Source organism: Amphibalanus amphitrite, unplaced genomic scaffold (assembly GCF_019059575.1).
Source record: "Amphibalanus amphitrite isolate SeventyFive unplaced genomic scaffold, NRLGWU_Aamphi_draft 000191F_arrow, whole genome shotgun sequence".
NCBI classification, from domain to species: domain Eukaryota; kingdom Metazoa; phylum Arthropoda; class Thecostraca; order Balanomorpha; family Balanidae; genus Amphibalanus; species Amphibalanus amphitrite.
The window spans coordinates 27,503-43,315 of record NW_024881686.1 but is presented as its reverse complement, the minus strand read 5'-3'; the positions used below and the strand labels follow the sequence as shown (position 1 = coordinate 43,315).

The window sequence follows — 15,813 nt, the reverse complement described above, 5'->3', positions numbered from 1 at the left end:
ACTGGAGCAGAGCGCTGAGAGGCCACCCTACTCTCGCCCAGCGGCGTACTCGCGCCAATCCCGCCGTGTTGTGTCGCGCGGCTCGCGCTGAAGCCTGTCGGCTGGGTGACGAGGGCGCTGACTCCGATCGATCCGGGCCGTCAGGGCTCACTCAGACCTGACTGACACCTGTGTACAACCGTACACCCCTGGCCACAGTCCATATAAGGTGAGAGACGCGCGCGGGCGCACAGCTGCCGACGCAGCGGCCCGCCGCCGACTCGCCACCCGGACCGGCCCGATAGCGGCGCTATCCGCGCGAGAGCCGCCGCCGGCCGTGAGGGGGCCTCACTCGCCGGCCGAACAGCTGTGCTACAGGTGGTGTCCGCGGCCCGGCCGGCGCCGACCCTGCCCTCGGGCCCACATCAGTCGCTCGCCGCCGCCGCCGCCGGCATGTACAACTTCGGCAGGGACGAGGCGCGTCTGTGGCGCAGCACCACGCCGCGCGCCGCGCCCCTCGGAGGGTCCCAGGTCAGTCTGCGCTCCCGGACCGACAGCGGGGATGGCTCCACCCTCAGCCTGCCCCGCGAGAGGGCCATCGACGTACCGGCCAACTTCGTCGCCAAGCCGAGACGAGGGGTCGCCGAGCGGCCGGACCCTGCGCCGCCGCCGCCGCCGGAGGCCGCCAAGAAAAAGAAGCGGAGGCTGCCGCGACTGAGGATCCGGTTCACCCGTAAGAAGCGCTCGGCGCACGTGGAGTGGCCGCCGGAGGCGCTGGAGGCCGCCGAGCGGGCCGGCTCCTCCAGCCCGCCGCCGTCGGTGGCCGAGCGGCCGCCGCGCGACCCGCGCGTCAGCCGGCTCGCCGAGCGGCCGGCCTCGGGCGCCGGCGACGACGTCACCTCCAGCGGCCTGGGCAGCTCCTGGGAGACGGGGCTCAGCGTGGGCTCGTCGCCGGCGCTGGAGCAGCCCGGCCTGGCGCGTCACGCCTCACTGCGCCGCTCGGAGCGCCGCACTCTGCGCGCCGGCCGCGGCCGCAGCGGCTCACCCGGCTCCGACTCGTTCCGCCGGACTGTGTCGTGTCCGGACGGCCTCGGCTGGGGCGGCGGCGAGACCGAGCACCCGGCCGTGCCGCTGCCATCAACTAAAGACGGACAGCGCGCAGAGGAGGCTGCAAACCCAGACCGGACAGCTAGCCTCAGCTGGGGCGGCGGCGAGACCGAGCACCCGGCCGTGCCGCTGCCGCCCGCCGGCGCCGGTACAGAGACACTCCAAGACCACGACCGCACAGCTAACCTCGGTGGTAACGGAGATGCCACAGTCAGTGATACAGCAGCCAGTGTCAGCGCGGTGAGCAGCTCCGCCAGTCCCTCCGGTGGGTCAGAAGGCCGGCACACGGTCGGCCCATCTCCCAACCCTCCCACCACGGATCACGGCGCGCGCCCGGCGCCGGCCGGCTCGGTCAGCGTGGAGCGGACGTTCGCCGCTCAGCTGGCGCACCTCCGGCCGCTGGCCGCCGGGGTCCGCCACTACTGGAGACTCCGACACGAGGAGGAGCGGCTCGGGACATTCCACGTGCACGAGGCCAGTGTCGAGTTTGAACAGCTGCCGAGGAACATCCAGCCATTCGTGCTTTACCACCGACCTCTGGTGGCCGAAATCAAAACCTTCTGGGCGCAGAAGAGGAAGGCGCTTCGCGCACGGGCCAGGAACTGTGAGTCTGCGAACAGTTCAGTAGCCAGTGAAGAGTACAGTGCGTACAGTGAGCAGTACAGCGAGCGGGACGGTGGCGCGGGCGGCGATGGTGCTGGCGATGATGCCGTAGAGATTCCCGTCCAGAGAGATGACAGCGAGCTGGCGAAGGGAGACGAGCCACGACATCGGGACAGTGACAGTGCGGTATGCCGTACAGACACTGCGACTGACTCACACGGCCTCAGTGACACCGTGCGGCCCGAGCCACCGCCAGTGCCCGACGCCGACACAGTGCGTCAGGTGCGGGCCGACCTGGACAGTCTGCGACCGCAGCAGGACTTCGGGTACGTGCTGACGCCGGTGACCCGGTCCCGGCCCGCACCGCCGCGGCGCGCCAGGTCGGCGGCCGTTCGGACAGTGTCAGCGGAAGCGGACGAGAGCAGAGGAGGAGACGAGCAGGCTCCGTCAGGTCTGAGCTCGGACCTCTCAGGAGAACCAGAGCGTGCACTGTCAGAGACGATATCCGAGGCGCCCCACGAAACATCACAAGAGGTACCAAAAGCGCTACCACCGGACCAACCAGAGGTACCATTTCAGACAATGCCAGAGGCAGAGGCACCACCGGATGCTCTGTCAGAATCTCCCAGAGAGAATTCGGACCCGCCGTCTGTGACAGATCCACTTGCGACAGCTTCATCAGAGAGCGACCACGGACACGCGTCAGATGGGTCAGATCTTACAGAGGCAGATACAATGCCCTCAGTGAGTAGACAGAGGTCATCTCCAGTCATAATCCCAACTCCGGAAGCAATCGTAAATACCGAGAAGCCTACCGTATCAATGGTAAAACCGGCGACTTCAGATCCAGCGCCGCACTCTGAGAGCGAGTCACCAACAGCTGAGGATCCCTCCACCGCGCAGACCAAGCCGCGCCCCCTGAAACCTGTCGTCGCGGCCAGCCCCATCAGGGCCTGCTCCCTCGACTCGGGCGCCGACCCCGGCAGCCCCCGCTCCGGACCTGACTCTAAGCCCTCCGGACCCGACACGGCCGACAGTGAGCGCCGCGCCGCAGAGCTCAGCCGGTCGGCGTCCTTCGCCAGCGCGCGCTCGTTCTGGCGCTCTCTGCAGGACCTGCGGCCGATCCAGGAGAGCGACCGGCTCAAGAAGAAGGTCAGTTTCCGCGAGCAGCAGGTGCAGCGCCGCCTGGACCCGGTGGCCGTGTTCTTCCGACACCTGCTGCACAAGAGCGAGTCGGCGCAAGAGGTAAGCCGCCCGCCGCCGGCCGAGGCGGAGGGCCGGGGGGAGCCGCACCGCTCCACGCTGCCCGTGGAGCCGCGCCGCCGACCGGCGCACACCCACAGCCTGCCAAACGCCGTGGTGGCGCGGGTGGAGCCGAAGCCGCAGCGGAGGTGGCCGGGGCGGCCGGAGGAGCCGTCCGACCGGCGCTGGATCCAGGACCCGCCGCTGAAGGAGGCCGCCGACCCGCCGTCCGTGCGCCACCTGCGCCAGGCGCTGGGCTCCAAGCCGGTGCAGCCGGTGGCGCCGTACCATCTTCAGCGCCAGGCGCCGGCGACGGCCAGCAGCCGGCGCTTCATCCGGCCGGGCGTGGTGCGCCGGCTGCAGGCCCAGTTCGAGGACCTAGCGCGACAGCACTGAACCAAGGAGCGGCAGCACTGAACCATGTGCGGCAGAACTGAACCGTGTGCGGCAGCACTGAACCAAGGAGCGCCAGCACTGAACCAAGGAGCGGCAGAACTGAACCATGTGCGGCAGAACTGAACCAAGGAGCGGCAGCACTGAACCATGAGCGGCAGCGGCAGCACTGAACCAAGGAGCGGCAGAACTGAACCATGAGCGACGGCACTGAACCAAGGAGCGGCAGCACTGAACCGTGTGCGGCAGCACTGAGCCAAGGAGCGGCAGCACTGAACCATGAGCGGCAGAACTGAACCGTGAGCGACGGCAACAGACCTGGTGCGACAGAACGGACACGGTGCTGTAAAATTAAATCTGGCGCCACAGCACTGAACATAGTGGGTCAGAACGAAACTGGCAGGTCAGAACTCAAATAGGTGCGCCACACCTAAAACTGGTGACCCCCGCGCCTCGCTGAGTAAACCTGCGGTGCCAGTGATCCGTCTGTGAGTCACTCGCAACACGCGAGGAAAACATGACGAATAGGGCGGACAGCGACGACAAAGCGTGGACAAAGAGATAACTGCGAGCTTTTATTGCGCGTCGGGTCAAACCGCGCAACAGCGGCGTATTGCCGGGAGCCGTGCCCGGCAGTTTTATGACGGAGAGTGTCAGTCTCAGGTGCCACGGGGCGAGATGTTTACGATTTACATATCGCCCGGTGCAGAGTAGTTGCTGAGCTGGTGTTAGTAGCTCGCACCCTTGCTCAGGTACTGAGCTCGTAGTCGCGGGTCGGAGGTAATTTATTGGGTCGTTCAGTCTAAGTGATACTTGGCAGGTCCTTGGTATCCATGTCAGGGCAATGAGAAATACCATATGGCTTCGTACCGCGTGCTCGAGATAAGATATCTCGAGATAAATGACTTGCTGCTACGGGGAGGGTCTATCTCGGCTGTGGTTTTATCTCCCGTGCCCACAATCTCCTTGAGACGGAGGTGGTAAAATGTAATATGGCCTAAGCCATTTATCAGCTCGCCGGAGGTATCTAGGCCACGCAAGGCCCAGCCACCTACCATGAAGCCGGCGGTAACGTGAGTGTTTTAGCGTGATGTTGCCTGAACGTCACATCCTTCCACATTCTGAGCATTTATCAACAGAGCTTCGGAAAGCATAGCGTTATTCATTGTCACATGACATATTTAACCCTCGCATGTGTGCGGCGTTTTCCAGCTTCTAATGTGTAGGGGGGGGGGGGGGTCGGTTGGACCCCCCCTTGCCGTTTGGCCCCTGATCGAGCTAGAGCTTCGCGGAAAAAACGAGCGTGTTGCCCGTGACGAGAGGAAGCCGATGATACCCAATTTTAAGGTCCTAGGTCATTGGTTGACCTTCCAGGTCAGGTCAATGACCAAAAGTCGGGAAAATCGGGACCTATTAGAAAGTCGTAAAGTGTGGCTGCTAAGGGGTTTTTCGGGGTGCTGATCACGAAAATCGTGTTAGTTTTGATCACAGATGATGTCTTTAAGCATTTAGACCAGGTCGGGTCAGGTCAGGTCAGGTCAATCAGTAGGCGTCGTGACGGGTATTCGTAGTACGTGTCAACCGCCTCTGACAGCTTCGTAACATGTTACGAAGGCACCAAAACTACTTCGTAAATGTTCAAATGGTTGCTAAATTCGAATTCAGCTCCAAAAACTAGCCTAGAAACATGTAAAACTCGAAAAAGTGAACCGAGGTCACCCGAGGTCACCAAAGGTCAATGACCTGACCTGACCTTCAGGTGACCTTGACACCCACCCTAATGCATGGGAGCAACATCAAATCACATGTTTGAACGTTTGAAACCACGAAAAGCTTGCAAACGCGCGGCTAATGCGAGCCGACGTACGCCGAATCGCGATTCCGGCCAAACATGGTCTCGGAAAAGAGGTCACAGGTCAAAGGTCATTTGGGTCAGGGTCATGAAATTTTCAGGGTAGGTGTCAAATTGATCAATGCGAGGGTACTGAAAGTTTCGTCGCGATCGGCCGCTTTTTACGCGAGTTATTCGCGAAAAACCATGGGGGGGGGGTCCATCCGACCCCCCCCCCTACACATGCGAGGGTTAAGCTTTGTGAGACTGAGATGTTCTGTGACCCGTAATACACATCTTCTACAACATGAATTATTTGTAAAACCAACACATTTTCCACTACTGAAATATCTATCAGTGAATTGTACATATGTATTACAAACGGCATGACCCATGATGACCCACAGACGAATGTCCAGCCCCTGACAGCCCTGCTCATTTCCGACTTTTCGCCTTGTTCTTCATATTCTGTCGGGCCAGCTTCCCGGGCCGTTTGTTGGGCGCGCCGCCGCCCCTGCCACCCTTCGCGCGGCCCCCCGCCGCCCCGCCGGCCGGCCCGCGGCCCTTCCCGCCCGCCTTGGAGACGAACTTTTTGCCGCCGCGGCTCTTGCCGCTGGTCCAGGACGTGTCGGAGGTGCTCTCTGCTGTGTTCCGCTTCTGGCCGCGCTTCCTGCCGCCGAACCCGAACCGGGCGTCCTTCTCCTGGCGCTTCTGAGACAGTCTGAAAACACACAGGTCGGAACGGGTCAGATATGTGCCGACAAAGGTGGGAACGGGTCAGAACTGGAACGTCACGGGTGGGAGGGGTCAGATATGTACCGACACGGGTGGGTATGGGTCAGAACTGGAACGTCACGGGTGAGAAAAGGTCAGATATGTACCGACACGGGTGGGTAACAGACATGGATCAGAACTGGAACGTGACGGGAATGGGAATGGTTAGGTGACGACACGGATGGGCACGGGTCAGATTCGTAACGACACAGAGCAGCCATGGTCAAACTCTGCCGTTCAAAATTCAAGCATAATGAGATGAATAGACATCGCAATTCAATTTAATATCAAGTCACAATTTAAGCTCGGTACTTTCTCTGAGACTGTGCAACATTAAAGGGACCCTCCCAGTTCCCGCCATCAAAAATGAATTGGCATGAAAGTAATGTCGCTCGGTTCAGAAAGAGCGAAAACGAATATCTACCAAATTTCATCGAAAAATATTCACCGGTTTTCAAGATTTCAAGACTTTTACTTTTGTTTACTTTTGGGATCTCCGCTGTTCCTAGCGACTTTATTTGAAAGTGCAGCACTTGTTGCGCGCAAAGCAGCATATACCACCGCGTGCTACCAAACGTTTTAATAAAAGATTTAAAATCGTTACCTAGATCTGCGCTAACGTCACACATTCAGAGGGGGCATTCTACTAGGGTTGACTATTAAGTAATGGAAGTGCCTTAAGCAATTAAACGTTTTTGCACGTGCAAATGTTTTCTTGGTGTCATTTCATGCGCCGATGTTTTTTCTATCCAATGGTGAAGACCACATGTCCTTAGCTACTTCTTGCTCCAAGCTATCGTCGTTTTCCCAAGAGACCACCCGAACCTGCGGCGCACCATGAAAAAGGAGTCTGGCAATGGCCAAAATCGCGCGCCAAGCGCCAGCGCGAGGTCATCAGAGCTTATTGTCTTATTGTTATGGCTACACAATGGACAATTTCTATATTTTCATCAAAACAATACACATTGGCACGATAAATGACAGCATACACTACTCCACATAATCGCCTTCAAGCATCACACACCATTCCAGCCTCGTCTTGACCCACTCCTGGAACGCCGCCAGAAGACTGATCGGCGCTTTCTTTCTCAAACCGATGAAACCACCGACATATCGTCTGTGGGGAGGCTGCGTCGCTCCATACACTTAGAAAAGAAATTTTCTGATATTGGTAGGCCTTTTCCCTACGACAAACTGAGCTCTAATGACCTTGCACTCGGCGCTGGCGCGCGGCTTTGGCCATTGCCAGGTGGTGCGCCACAGGTTCGGGAGGTCTCTTGGGAAAACGACGATAGCTTATAGCAAAAAGTAGCTAGGGACATGTGGTCTTCACCATTGGATAGAAAAAAGATCGGCGCATGAAATGACACCTAAATAATGTGTGCACGTGCAAACCCGTTTAATTGCTTAAGGCACTTCCATTACTTAATAGTCAACCCTAGTAATGCATTAGAATAGCCCCTCTGAATCCAATCCAAGTGCTGCAACTTTGAAATTAGATATTTTCGATTTGAGGCATTTCTCGATCTTGTCAGTGCTCCAACCGGTAAGCGCAAGCCAGGGACCCCATTTTGGCTATCTCAACTCAAAAACTAATGTTAAGGTGGGATGGTCAATCTAACTGATCGAACATCATAAACAATAGCTCACTTTTTCTTCTGATTGCGCGCCTTGCCCGGCTGCTGTCGTTTGTTGGACTGCAGCTCCTCCGGCGTCTCGAGGAAATCGAGATTCTTTTCCGTTCCCTTTCTGAACTTCTTCATCTTCTCCAGCATCTCCTTCTTCTCCTTCTGCTTCCGCTGCTGTGCCTCGATCTGCGTCCTCTTCCCAGTCTTCTTCAGCTCGCGGAGCTTGCGCGCCTTCTCGGACATTTCCTTCTGCGTCTTCTGCCTGATGAGGAACTTCCGCACCTGGCGGGGGCAGACGCGCAGTCAGTGGCAGTCAGCGGAGTTCGGTCACTGGGACGGCGACACAGCGCCCGGCGGGGAGGGGAGGCGGGGGAGGGGAGGGGGCTTCGCGAGCAGGTGCGTGTGACTAAACGCCAGCGTCACCAAGTGTGAGCACGACATGCCATCCGGGCGATAGGTGAATTGGTCGGGTGTTAACATTGGTAATGCTGCAGCTATGCAACGATGTTGTGATGCAACATGTTGAAACAAAGTGTTCTGCAAAAGTGAAGACTACAGAATTCTCCAAACGTTACTTGTTTACTGGTGTTTGTTTAAGATATACGCATAATTTTTCTTCAGACAGAAACAATTATCAGACATATCGATCAATTAGTTTGAAGTTTTACATTCTTTTAGCATGTCAAACCATTACTCGGCTTTAAAGAAAACCTATGCCCAGTGTCCATCCAAACGATGATGCAGCCGGTCTAGTCGTTAGTCGTTACCTTGTCCATCTGTTCGTCCGATTTGACCATCTGGGCGAGGTAGTCGTCGGGTCGGCGGGTGGGTACTCCCTCCGCCTGGAGGCGCGGCAGACCCTCCAGCACGGACGCCTGCAACGGCGGAGACATAGGCGTTAGAGTAGCAGAGACAGCGTCACAACGGTGGAGACACGGGGTTTCAGTGGCGGAGACAACGTCACAACGGCGGAGACACGGGCGTTATAGTGGCGGAGATATAACGTCACAACGGCACGTCAAAATGACACACAGCTGAAACCAGGTCAAATCCCGTGCTACAGGCATGACATAGTGACACAGAGTGTTGGGTCATAGTCACTTTGGTGCAGTGGTGAACGAGAAACCGGCGTCATTCCACCCGGAACATTGCACAGTGCAGACGGCATCAACACTGTTGAAGTTTAAAACCGCGCACTTCGAACCACCGAAGTCTTACCTGGGCCTGCCGGTAAAACAGCATCTCCCGTTTGAAGTCGTCTTCCGCTATCGAGTCATCGGTAGCATCTGTCATTATTTGCTCTTGCTGAAATAAAAAACAAAGCCTGGATCAGTCCTTAAAACCATTGGTCTAGGAGGAGAATTACCAACGCCTAGAACATTATGCACGCTTACACGATATTACGGCGTAACCGTGACCAAATTATTGCGAAAAACTGCGTCAACATCATAAATTGATCATAATGCACGTGTGACACCAATTCTGCCGTATCATTTCATACACCATAGGTGGAGAATTGTGACCAGCTGGGGGTGCTCGGGCGCAGCAAATCCGCCACCGCCTAGCGGTGACCTTGACCCGCGCCGCCCGGCCGCGGCTCCAAAGCCAAGCCGGCGTGGAATTGGGAGAGCTCGAGCACCCCCAGTCCAGGACAATTCTCCACCCGTGTCATACACTCAGACAAGACGGCGAATTAAAACCATCACTTCTCTGAGCGCCCAAGCCCTTGTCTGATACGATTTCTTAGTCACTCCCACTCGTGCCATTCTGTTCCGATGGGCAATAACCGTTCGTCAGAGTGCGATATTGCAGAATAAGAACAAGTGCTGTCCTATTGATAACATTCGTTTGTTCGGCGCTGCTGAGTATGAACAGGCGTGTCGGTGGTTCTGGCAGCGACTGTTCGGCCTACCCAGAACCCGAGTGACGCTAGGCTAACGTGTGACGTGTCCCCGTGATAACGCAATTGATACAGGTGTCGTCAGGATATCTCACGATTACCTCAAGATGTTCAGAAACACATCCGCGCTGTCAGCGGGTGCGCACGCGTGAGTGATCAATTATTCACAATTTCACGCTACATCGCTTATTCGTGCACAGCTCCGTCGCTCATTAGTTATTGAAATCCAGACCACTCGAACACATGATTGCAAAACACCGCAAGTGTGTAAAACAGCATCTATCATAAACGGCCCAAAGTCGTCACGCAACAAGATATGGCCCAATGGAGACTCTTGACGTCAGGTGTGTCGTCACCTTGATGACGTCACAATCAGACCGCGCCGCAGTGACCACTCAGCGGTCTGACCGGAAGCAGCTATCAGACCATACGTGGTGGTTCCGGGACACCGGGCTCGACCGCCGCCCCCGGTACCGCGCTTCAAGTGTCGTCATTTAGCGGCCCCTTTAACCAATCGTCACTGGCCATTACGTCGGCCCCTGTGATGTTTCCGACCCTCTCACCCGAAGGCAGCGGTACTCCGTGGAGATGTCATCTTATGCTGCTAAGACTAATAATAAAAACATAATGAATACAAAAAAATATCATAAAAACACGGAAACCTTTTTTGCTGGGATAAACTGTACCGAAATTGAATGGCAGATTCTGCATAGTGCATACATTTTGCGAAATGATGTGTAGATACCAAACGAAAAACGATAAAAAACGGGTACCTATGCACTTTTGTTATTCCAGGTCATAAGAGCTTCAGCTGAAGGAATCGATCTGTGGGACAAAACGATCTAATATCGGACAACACACTTTGGATTTTTGCATGATCAAATAATCGTCCCCAGCCTTTTGGCAAACTGCCAGTAGCAAAGTCGCATGACAGTATAGCTAGTCACTCACGTCTCGTTTGAGTTCGGGCGCCATGGGTGCGGGCCGGTTGACCAGGTCGAGCCGCTCGAGCCACGGCAGGCGGACGCGGATCTCCTCCAGTTTGGCCAGAATGGCGCCCTGGGGGACGGACGGGGAGCGTTACTGGCCGGCCGAGACGGGGCCACACCGTCACGGAGTCGGTGTGGAGCGAGGTGATATTAACTAACAGATGGCAATGAGCTCGTACATTAATTCAACATCAGTACACACTGCAGTCTGCAACTGCAAGTAGGTATGGTGGAAAAGAGATCAGAGTGGTAGAGTATGCATAGTGCATACTATGAAGGGAATTTGTTAAAAAAATTATAAGATGACAAAAAATATTGTTTGCATGAAAAACAATGCAACACAGAAGAAATCATCAGAAAGAGCTTCAACAATACCTACCACTAGAGAGTAGGTATCTGATTGGAGGGACCTGCTAAGGCATTCTGTCTAATAGGCTGGGAAAAATCAGATACCATCAGCAGACAGGCACCACAGGCTTTTCATTAACTTGGCAGAACAATGACGAATATGAAATTATGTGAAAAATTAACGAGCAATGTTCAGCAGGCATGACTTACCTCATTGTTGACAAATGTTTTCACTGGTCTTTCTTTGACAATATTCAGACCAGGCTGCAGCTTTCCTGTTCTGAAGGCCTCCTGAAGCTGAGAACAGTAAAAAAGTTATGTTAAGCATACATGAAGGGTAAACAGGACAAGTGAAGGTTGTGAGGGTCAGGTTTTGCTTACAGTTGAAAACGACTGAGTATTGCACTTCTAATGAAAATTTATAAGAATGGCAGCAGTGAGCAACCAGCATGGCTTAGGAAAAGGTATCAGTTAATTATAATACATTTCTGTTTTACCAAAAGCACTAAGCAGTGAATACAACCAATGCCTTTGCCTTACCTCCTCATCTGAATCCTGTGCAGAGTCCTCTGAGTGATAGCCTTCCATTTCAGAGTCATCGTCCATGAGATCCATTGTGCTTGCTAATGATAAAAGTGATGTCTGAGGAAACATCAATACAAATGATAAATAAACACCATGCACTTAGTGACATTTAACAGCTTTACAGGTTATACCAAGAAAAATTAGCCACTTAGTCACCTAGGGCTTAAGAATTCAACTTCCAAATTATTGTTCATCTATCTTAATAATGAAAGAACTTGAAAACTCATCTACGGCAGCAGCTAGGTAACACATCATGATTCATGAAGAACTTGGTGAAGTGCTTATTGCTGCCTTTTCTGTAATTATGCTACCAACCTGCTGGAATTATCAACCTTTTGGTTTTATCAGCAAACTTATAAATGAGTGGCAGAATTGGCAGTATACTGGTGATGAAAATTCTACCAACAATTATGGTCATATTATATGCTGATGAAGCCAGATGTGCACAGGTCCCAGATAACCAATTACAACAGTCAAGATGACCATTATATAAGTGTTATTCAAGCATCAAATTATTGTACAAATCACTGCTCATAAACTTTCCAAATGACTGAAAATGCTCGCATTCCTTCGGAGTTGCAAGATCTAGGAAAATCCTACAAGATGCAGCACAGATAAAAATATCAGATTATGGTGGTGGTAGCATGGCGGCAGTTGCTGCTGGGGTGGTGCGGGTGGGCACGCAGTCGGGCGGTGACCCGAGTCAGGTGATTGCCTAGTACCTACGTAAGCCGAGAGGTACTGCAACATAAATAAACCCTTTTTGCACCAATCGGCAATCATTGTTTTGTATGTGTCCTTATTAATGGAATAAATCTATTCTATCCTATAAGCTCATGGATCCGAGCTGGAAACCGCGGGATTCTCTGAGAGGTGAGAACTATCAACTCTGAAGGAATGGGTATATGTCAAGTTTAGGTCCTAACTACAATTGAAGGAATGCAAGGATGCTACTTCATTTGAAGGGTTAATACCTTACCTTACCTTTCGGTAACGGGATTTTTTAGGCTGTAAGGCCTGTAGGACCCGATCTTGGCGAGCTCCTGGTGTCAAGCATAGCTCAGTCTGTGTTAGAGGTGGCAAAAGATGAAAATTTTGGGAACCAGACTCGAACCAGACCCGGCTGGACATTTCTGGAACCAGTCGGACCCGGTCTTAGTTGGAACCGGAACCAGTTGGACCCGTTCCCCAAAAGTCAATTAATACCAACTACTTGTAGGTATCATTAGTTGCATCATGTAGAACAGCCTATTTCCCACTGGGAATACTCATGAGCTACTGTGTGTAAAGAAACATTCACTTCATTCACTTCATATTTTGCAATAATGTGTAGTGTGCAAGATGTGTAGTTTATGGTAGGACCCGGTTGGACCCGTCATAAAATTTCCAGGAACCGGTCTGGACCCATATGGGTCCAGACTGGTTCTTTGGACCGGGTCCTCGGGTCCACATTTTGCCACCTCTAGTCTGTGTCGTGTATGGTAAACGTGATTGACGACCAGTGCGCATCGAGTCTTGCCTTGAAGACGTTCAGGGATGGTGCACAGGCAACCTCAGCTGGCAGCCCGTTCCAGTCATTTATCACCCGGGAAGCGAAGGCATTTCTCCGAGCGCGGGATGCAGCCGGAAACTTCATGAGCTTCAACGAGTGGCCTCTTGTAGTAGTGTTTCCCGGCTTGAAGAAACTGCCTGCCTCAATGTCCATACCACTGTGCAGGAGTTGATACGTTGCTATCATATCACCTCTTCTGCGCCTGTAGTAGAGGGACGGGAGGTTCAAGCAATGCAGGCGTTCTTCGTACGGTTTGCCGCGGATGTTGGTAACCAGCCGAGTGGCTCTTCTCTGCACGCGCTCGACCAGACGCTGGTCGTGTCTGTTGAAAGGGCCCCATATTAGGTTGCCGTATTCGAGGTGAGGACGTACCAGCGTCTTGTAAAGTAATGGGAGCGTGGTCTCGTCAAGGAGAGCAAACGTTCGTCGGATGACTGCTAGGATCTGGGTCGCTTTAGCGACAGCAGAGGCCGCGTGCTCTCGGAACTTCAGTTCGGAGTTGATTTGTACTCCGAGGTCTTTCTCGATAGTGCAGCTGGCTAGAGCCTAGAGGGGCGCAGTCAAAGGTGAACTCAAATTCGCAGTTTGAGTGGCCGATGTGGAGGACCTTGCACTTGCCTTTGTTCAAGGGCATCAGCCAGGTGTTTGACCACCTAGCGATTTCATTCAGATCAGCCTGGAGGCGGTCAGCGTCGGCTCTGGTTCGGACCCCAGCGTAAAGCTTGGTGTCATCGGCAAACATCTTGATGTCACACTGGATCCGGTCCGGCAGGTCATTGACGTAGATGAGGAACAGCAGAGGGCCGAGTACTGAGCCCTGAGGGACTCCGCTGGTCACATCCGACCACTCTGAGTGTCTACCCTCGAGTATCACCTGCTGTTTCCTACCCGTCAAGAATGACCTAATCCAGGCTAAGAGCTTGCCAGTGAAGCCATAGGCCTCTAACTTGACCAAAAGTCTCTGGTGGGGGACCGAATCAAAGGCCTTTTGGAAGTCAAGGTAGATAGCGTCCACGGGTTTTCCATCGTCCAGATCTCTTGTCCATGAGTCCAACACTTCCAGCAGCTGAGTCACGCATGATCTCCCAGGGCGGAAACCGTGTTGGTGGCTGGAGATCAAACCGTGATCGGAAATAATTAATAAGTAATGATTTACATAAATATTTCATGCTTGAAGACTATTAATCTGATGGACATATAAATTTTTGTGTTTAGTTTTTAGGGTTTTAAGGTTTTGTTTAGTTTAGTAAGGTAAGGTAAGGTAGTTGTATTGGATCCCTGCATGTCTGGCTGAAACCATATCATTTCATTCATGAATAGAAGAATACCTAACTTAAAATCATGTATGTCACACTGTTTGAAATGTTGAGTTTAAATGTATAACCCATGTTTTCACATAAATGAAGCACAGTTTTGACCACTGTTTTGACAAAGAAAACAAAAATATTAGGCACCCCTTGTCAGAATCCTGGCGATGCATGCAACGTTGCCCGGACTAGTTTGAGTTGTATAAGAAATTAATTTACCTCAACCTCAGAAAACGTTGACCGTCAGAAGCTGATAAACTTCTTCTCAATATAAATTATAAAATCTGCAGCACACAGTTCAAGATTTTCTTACGGAGTTACGAATATTTCAATTTGAATTTTTACTTTCAAAACACACGCAGTGTTGCCAGGTCGAGTGATGCCAATACCTCCAGAAAATGTTGTAAAAACCTCTAGAAACCTCTGTTCCATTGCCGCTGATTATAAAGTATATATACCTACCTCCATACCTACCTCCGTATCACAAACCGTGGCGCCGTTTCAAAGCACGCTGCCATCCGCTGCTAGCGCGTGATGACATCATCAAGCCCATTGCTCCAACACTACCAAAGGGTCTGTTCCAGTCGCACTTCCTAACACCTCTAAACTCCTCCAAGATTGCTTCCCTGTTCCAGTGTCAGCTCTAGCCCCTACAAATCAAAGGAGGGCCCTGCTCCAACCTCCTCTATCTTGCCCTTGGAGGAGTTTAGATGTGTTAGGAAGTGGGACTGGAACAGACCCAAAGTGTGACGTCAGCGCGCTGGCAGCAGCTGGCAGTGGGCTTGGAAACACCCGGTTGTATCCCCAATCAAGATAATTCACTCATCCTTCGCATGCCTTTGCATTTGTCCACATAACATAACTTGGTGGACTTGGTGCCCACCGTGGGCACCAGGTTTGCATAGCCTTGGTGCCCACGGTATATCGAGAACTTTTAGCTGCAGCCGGCGGCCAGAGCCTCAATAGTGAACAAGCCAAAAGTAGGCTTATCGTTTCCATCAATCTGTAAAAAAAAGTGTGTTTAAGCATGCAATACTTAAAGATAATAACATGAAATTAAGTACCTAAATAGTTCTCAAGAGACCTTGATGCTAATTGTCTTTTCTGGGATTTTCAGATTACCTCTAGAAAACCCTCTAGAATCCGGCATTTTTCAAAAACCTCCAGGAGCCCCGAAACGCTCCCCTAAAACCTCTAGATCTGGAGGTTTACCTCTAGACCTGGCAACACTGAACACACGCATGCTTCGCCGAAGGCTCAAGATCATTTGTCGCAATTGTAACGGCAGTTTCGCCAGATCTGGCGCAGCTGTGACATAAATTTAGCATTAACTTGATGCAAAATTTCAGAAGTGACTACAGTGCTGCTGAATTCAGTCGACAGCTTCGCTACCGCTTTTCGAGAATCGAGATCTTGCATTTCAGAGAAGTTATTTGAGACATAAAGGCTAGGAAGATAAGTACAATACCCAGCAGATCAAAAGTGTCAAGGAACGGAAAACATCGAGTGAAATGCTCTCAGACGACCTCGAAATGCATCGGACCATATAAGCATAGGCGGTGGAACGGGGAGGGC

At 52.9% G+C, this 15,813-nt stretch overlaps 1 protein-coding gene across 4 annotated transcripts; it reads right to left on the bottom strand.

Annotated features, from left to right (window-relative positions):
- Positions 1–5,516: 5,516 nt before the first annotated feature.
- LOC122384481 (probable rRNA-processing protein EBP2) lies at positions 5,517–14,599 on the bottom strand. 4 transcript variants are annotated; one of them, XM_043371897.1, is made up of 8 exons: positions 14,458–14,599; positions 11,335–11,436; positions 11,005–11,091; positions 10,409–10,516; positions 8,776–8,862; positions 8,325–8,432; positions 7,580–7,839; positions 5,517–5,876 (listed from the first exon to the last, which is right to left on the bottom strand). In XM_043371897.1, the coding sequence occupies exons 2-8, from the start codon at positions 11,407–11,409 to the stop codon at positions 5,591–5,593; spliced, it is 1,011 nt and encodes a 336-aa protein (XP_043227832.1). In that variant the 5' UTR covers positions 11,410–11,436; positions 14,458–14,599; the 3' UTR covers positions 5,517–5,590. The 4 variants fall into 4 exon arrangements, with proteins under 4 accessions (XP_043227832.1, XP_043227831.1, XP_043227835.1 ...); XM_043371896.1 differs by having other exon boundaries at positions 5,521–5,876; positions 14,464–14,599; XM_043371900.1 differs by lacking the exon at positions 14,458–14,599 and adding an exon at positions 14,386–14,428 and having other exon boundaries at positions 5,521–5,876.
- Positions 14,600–15,813: the final 1,214 nt, after the last annotated feature.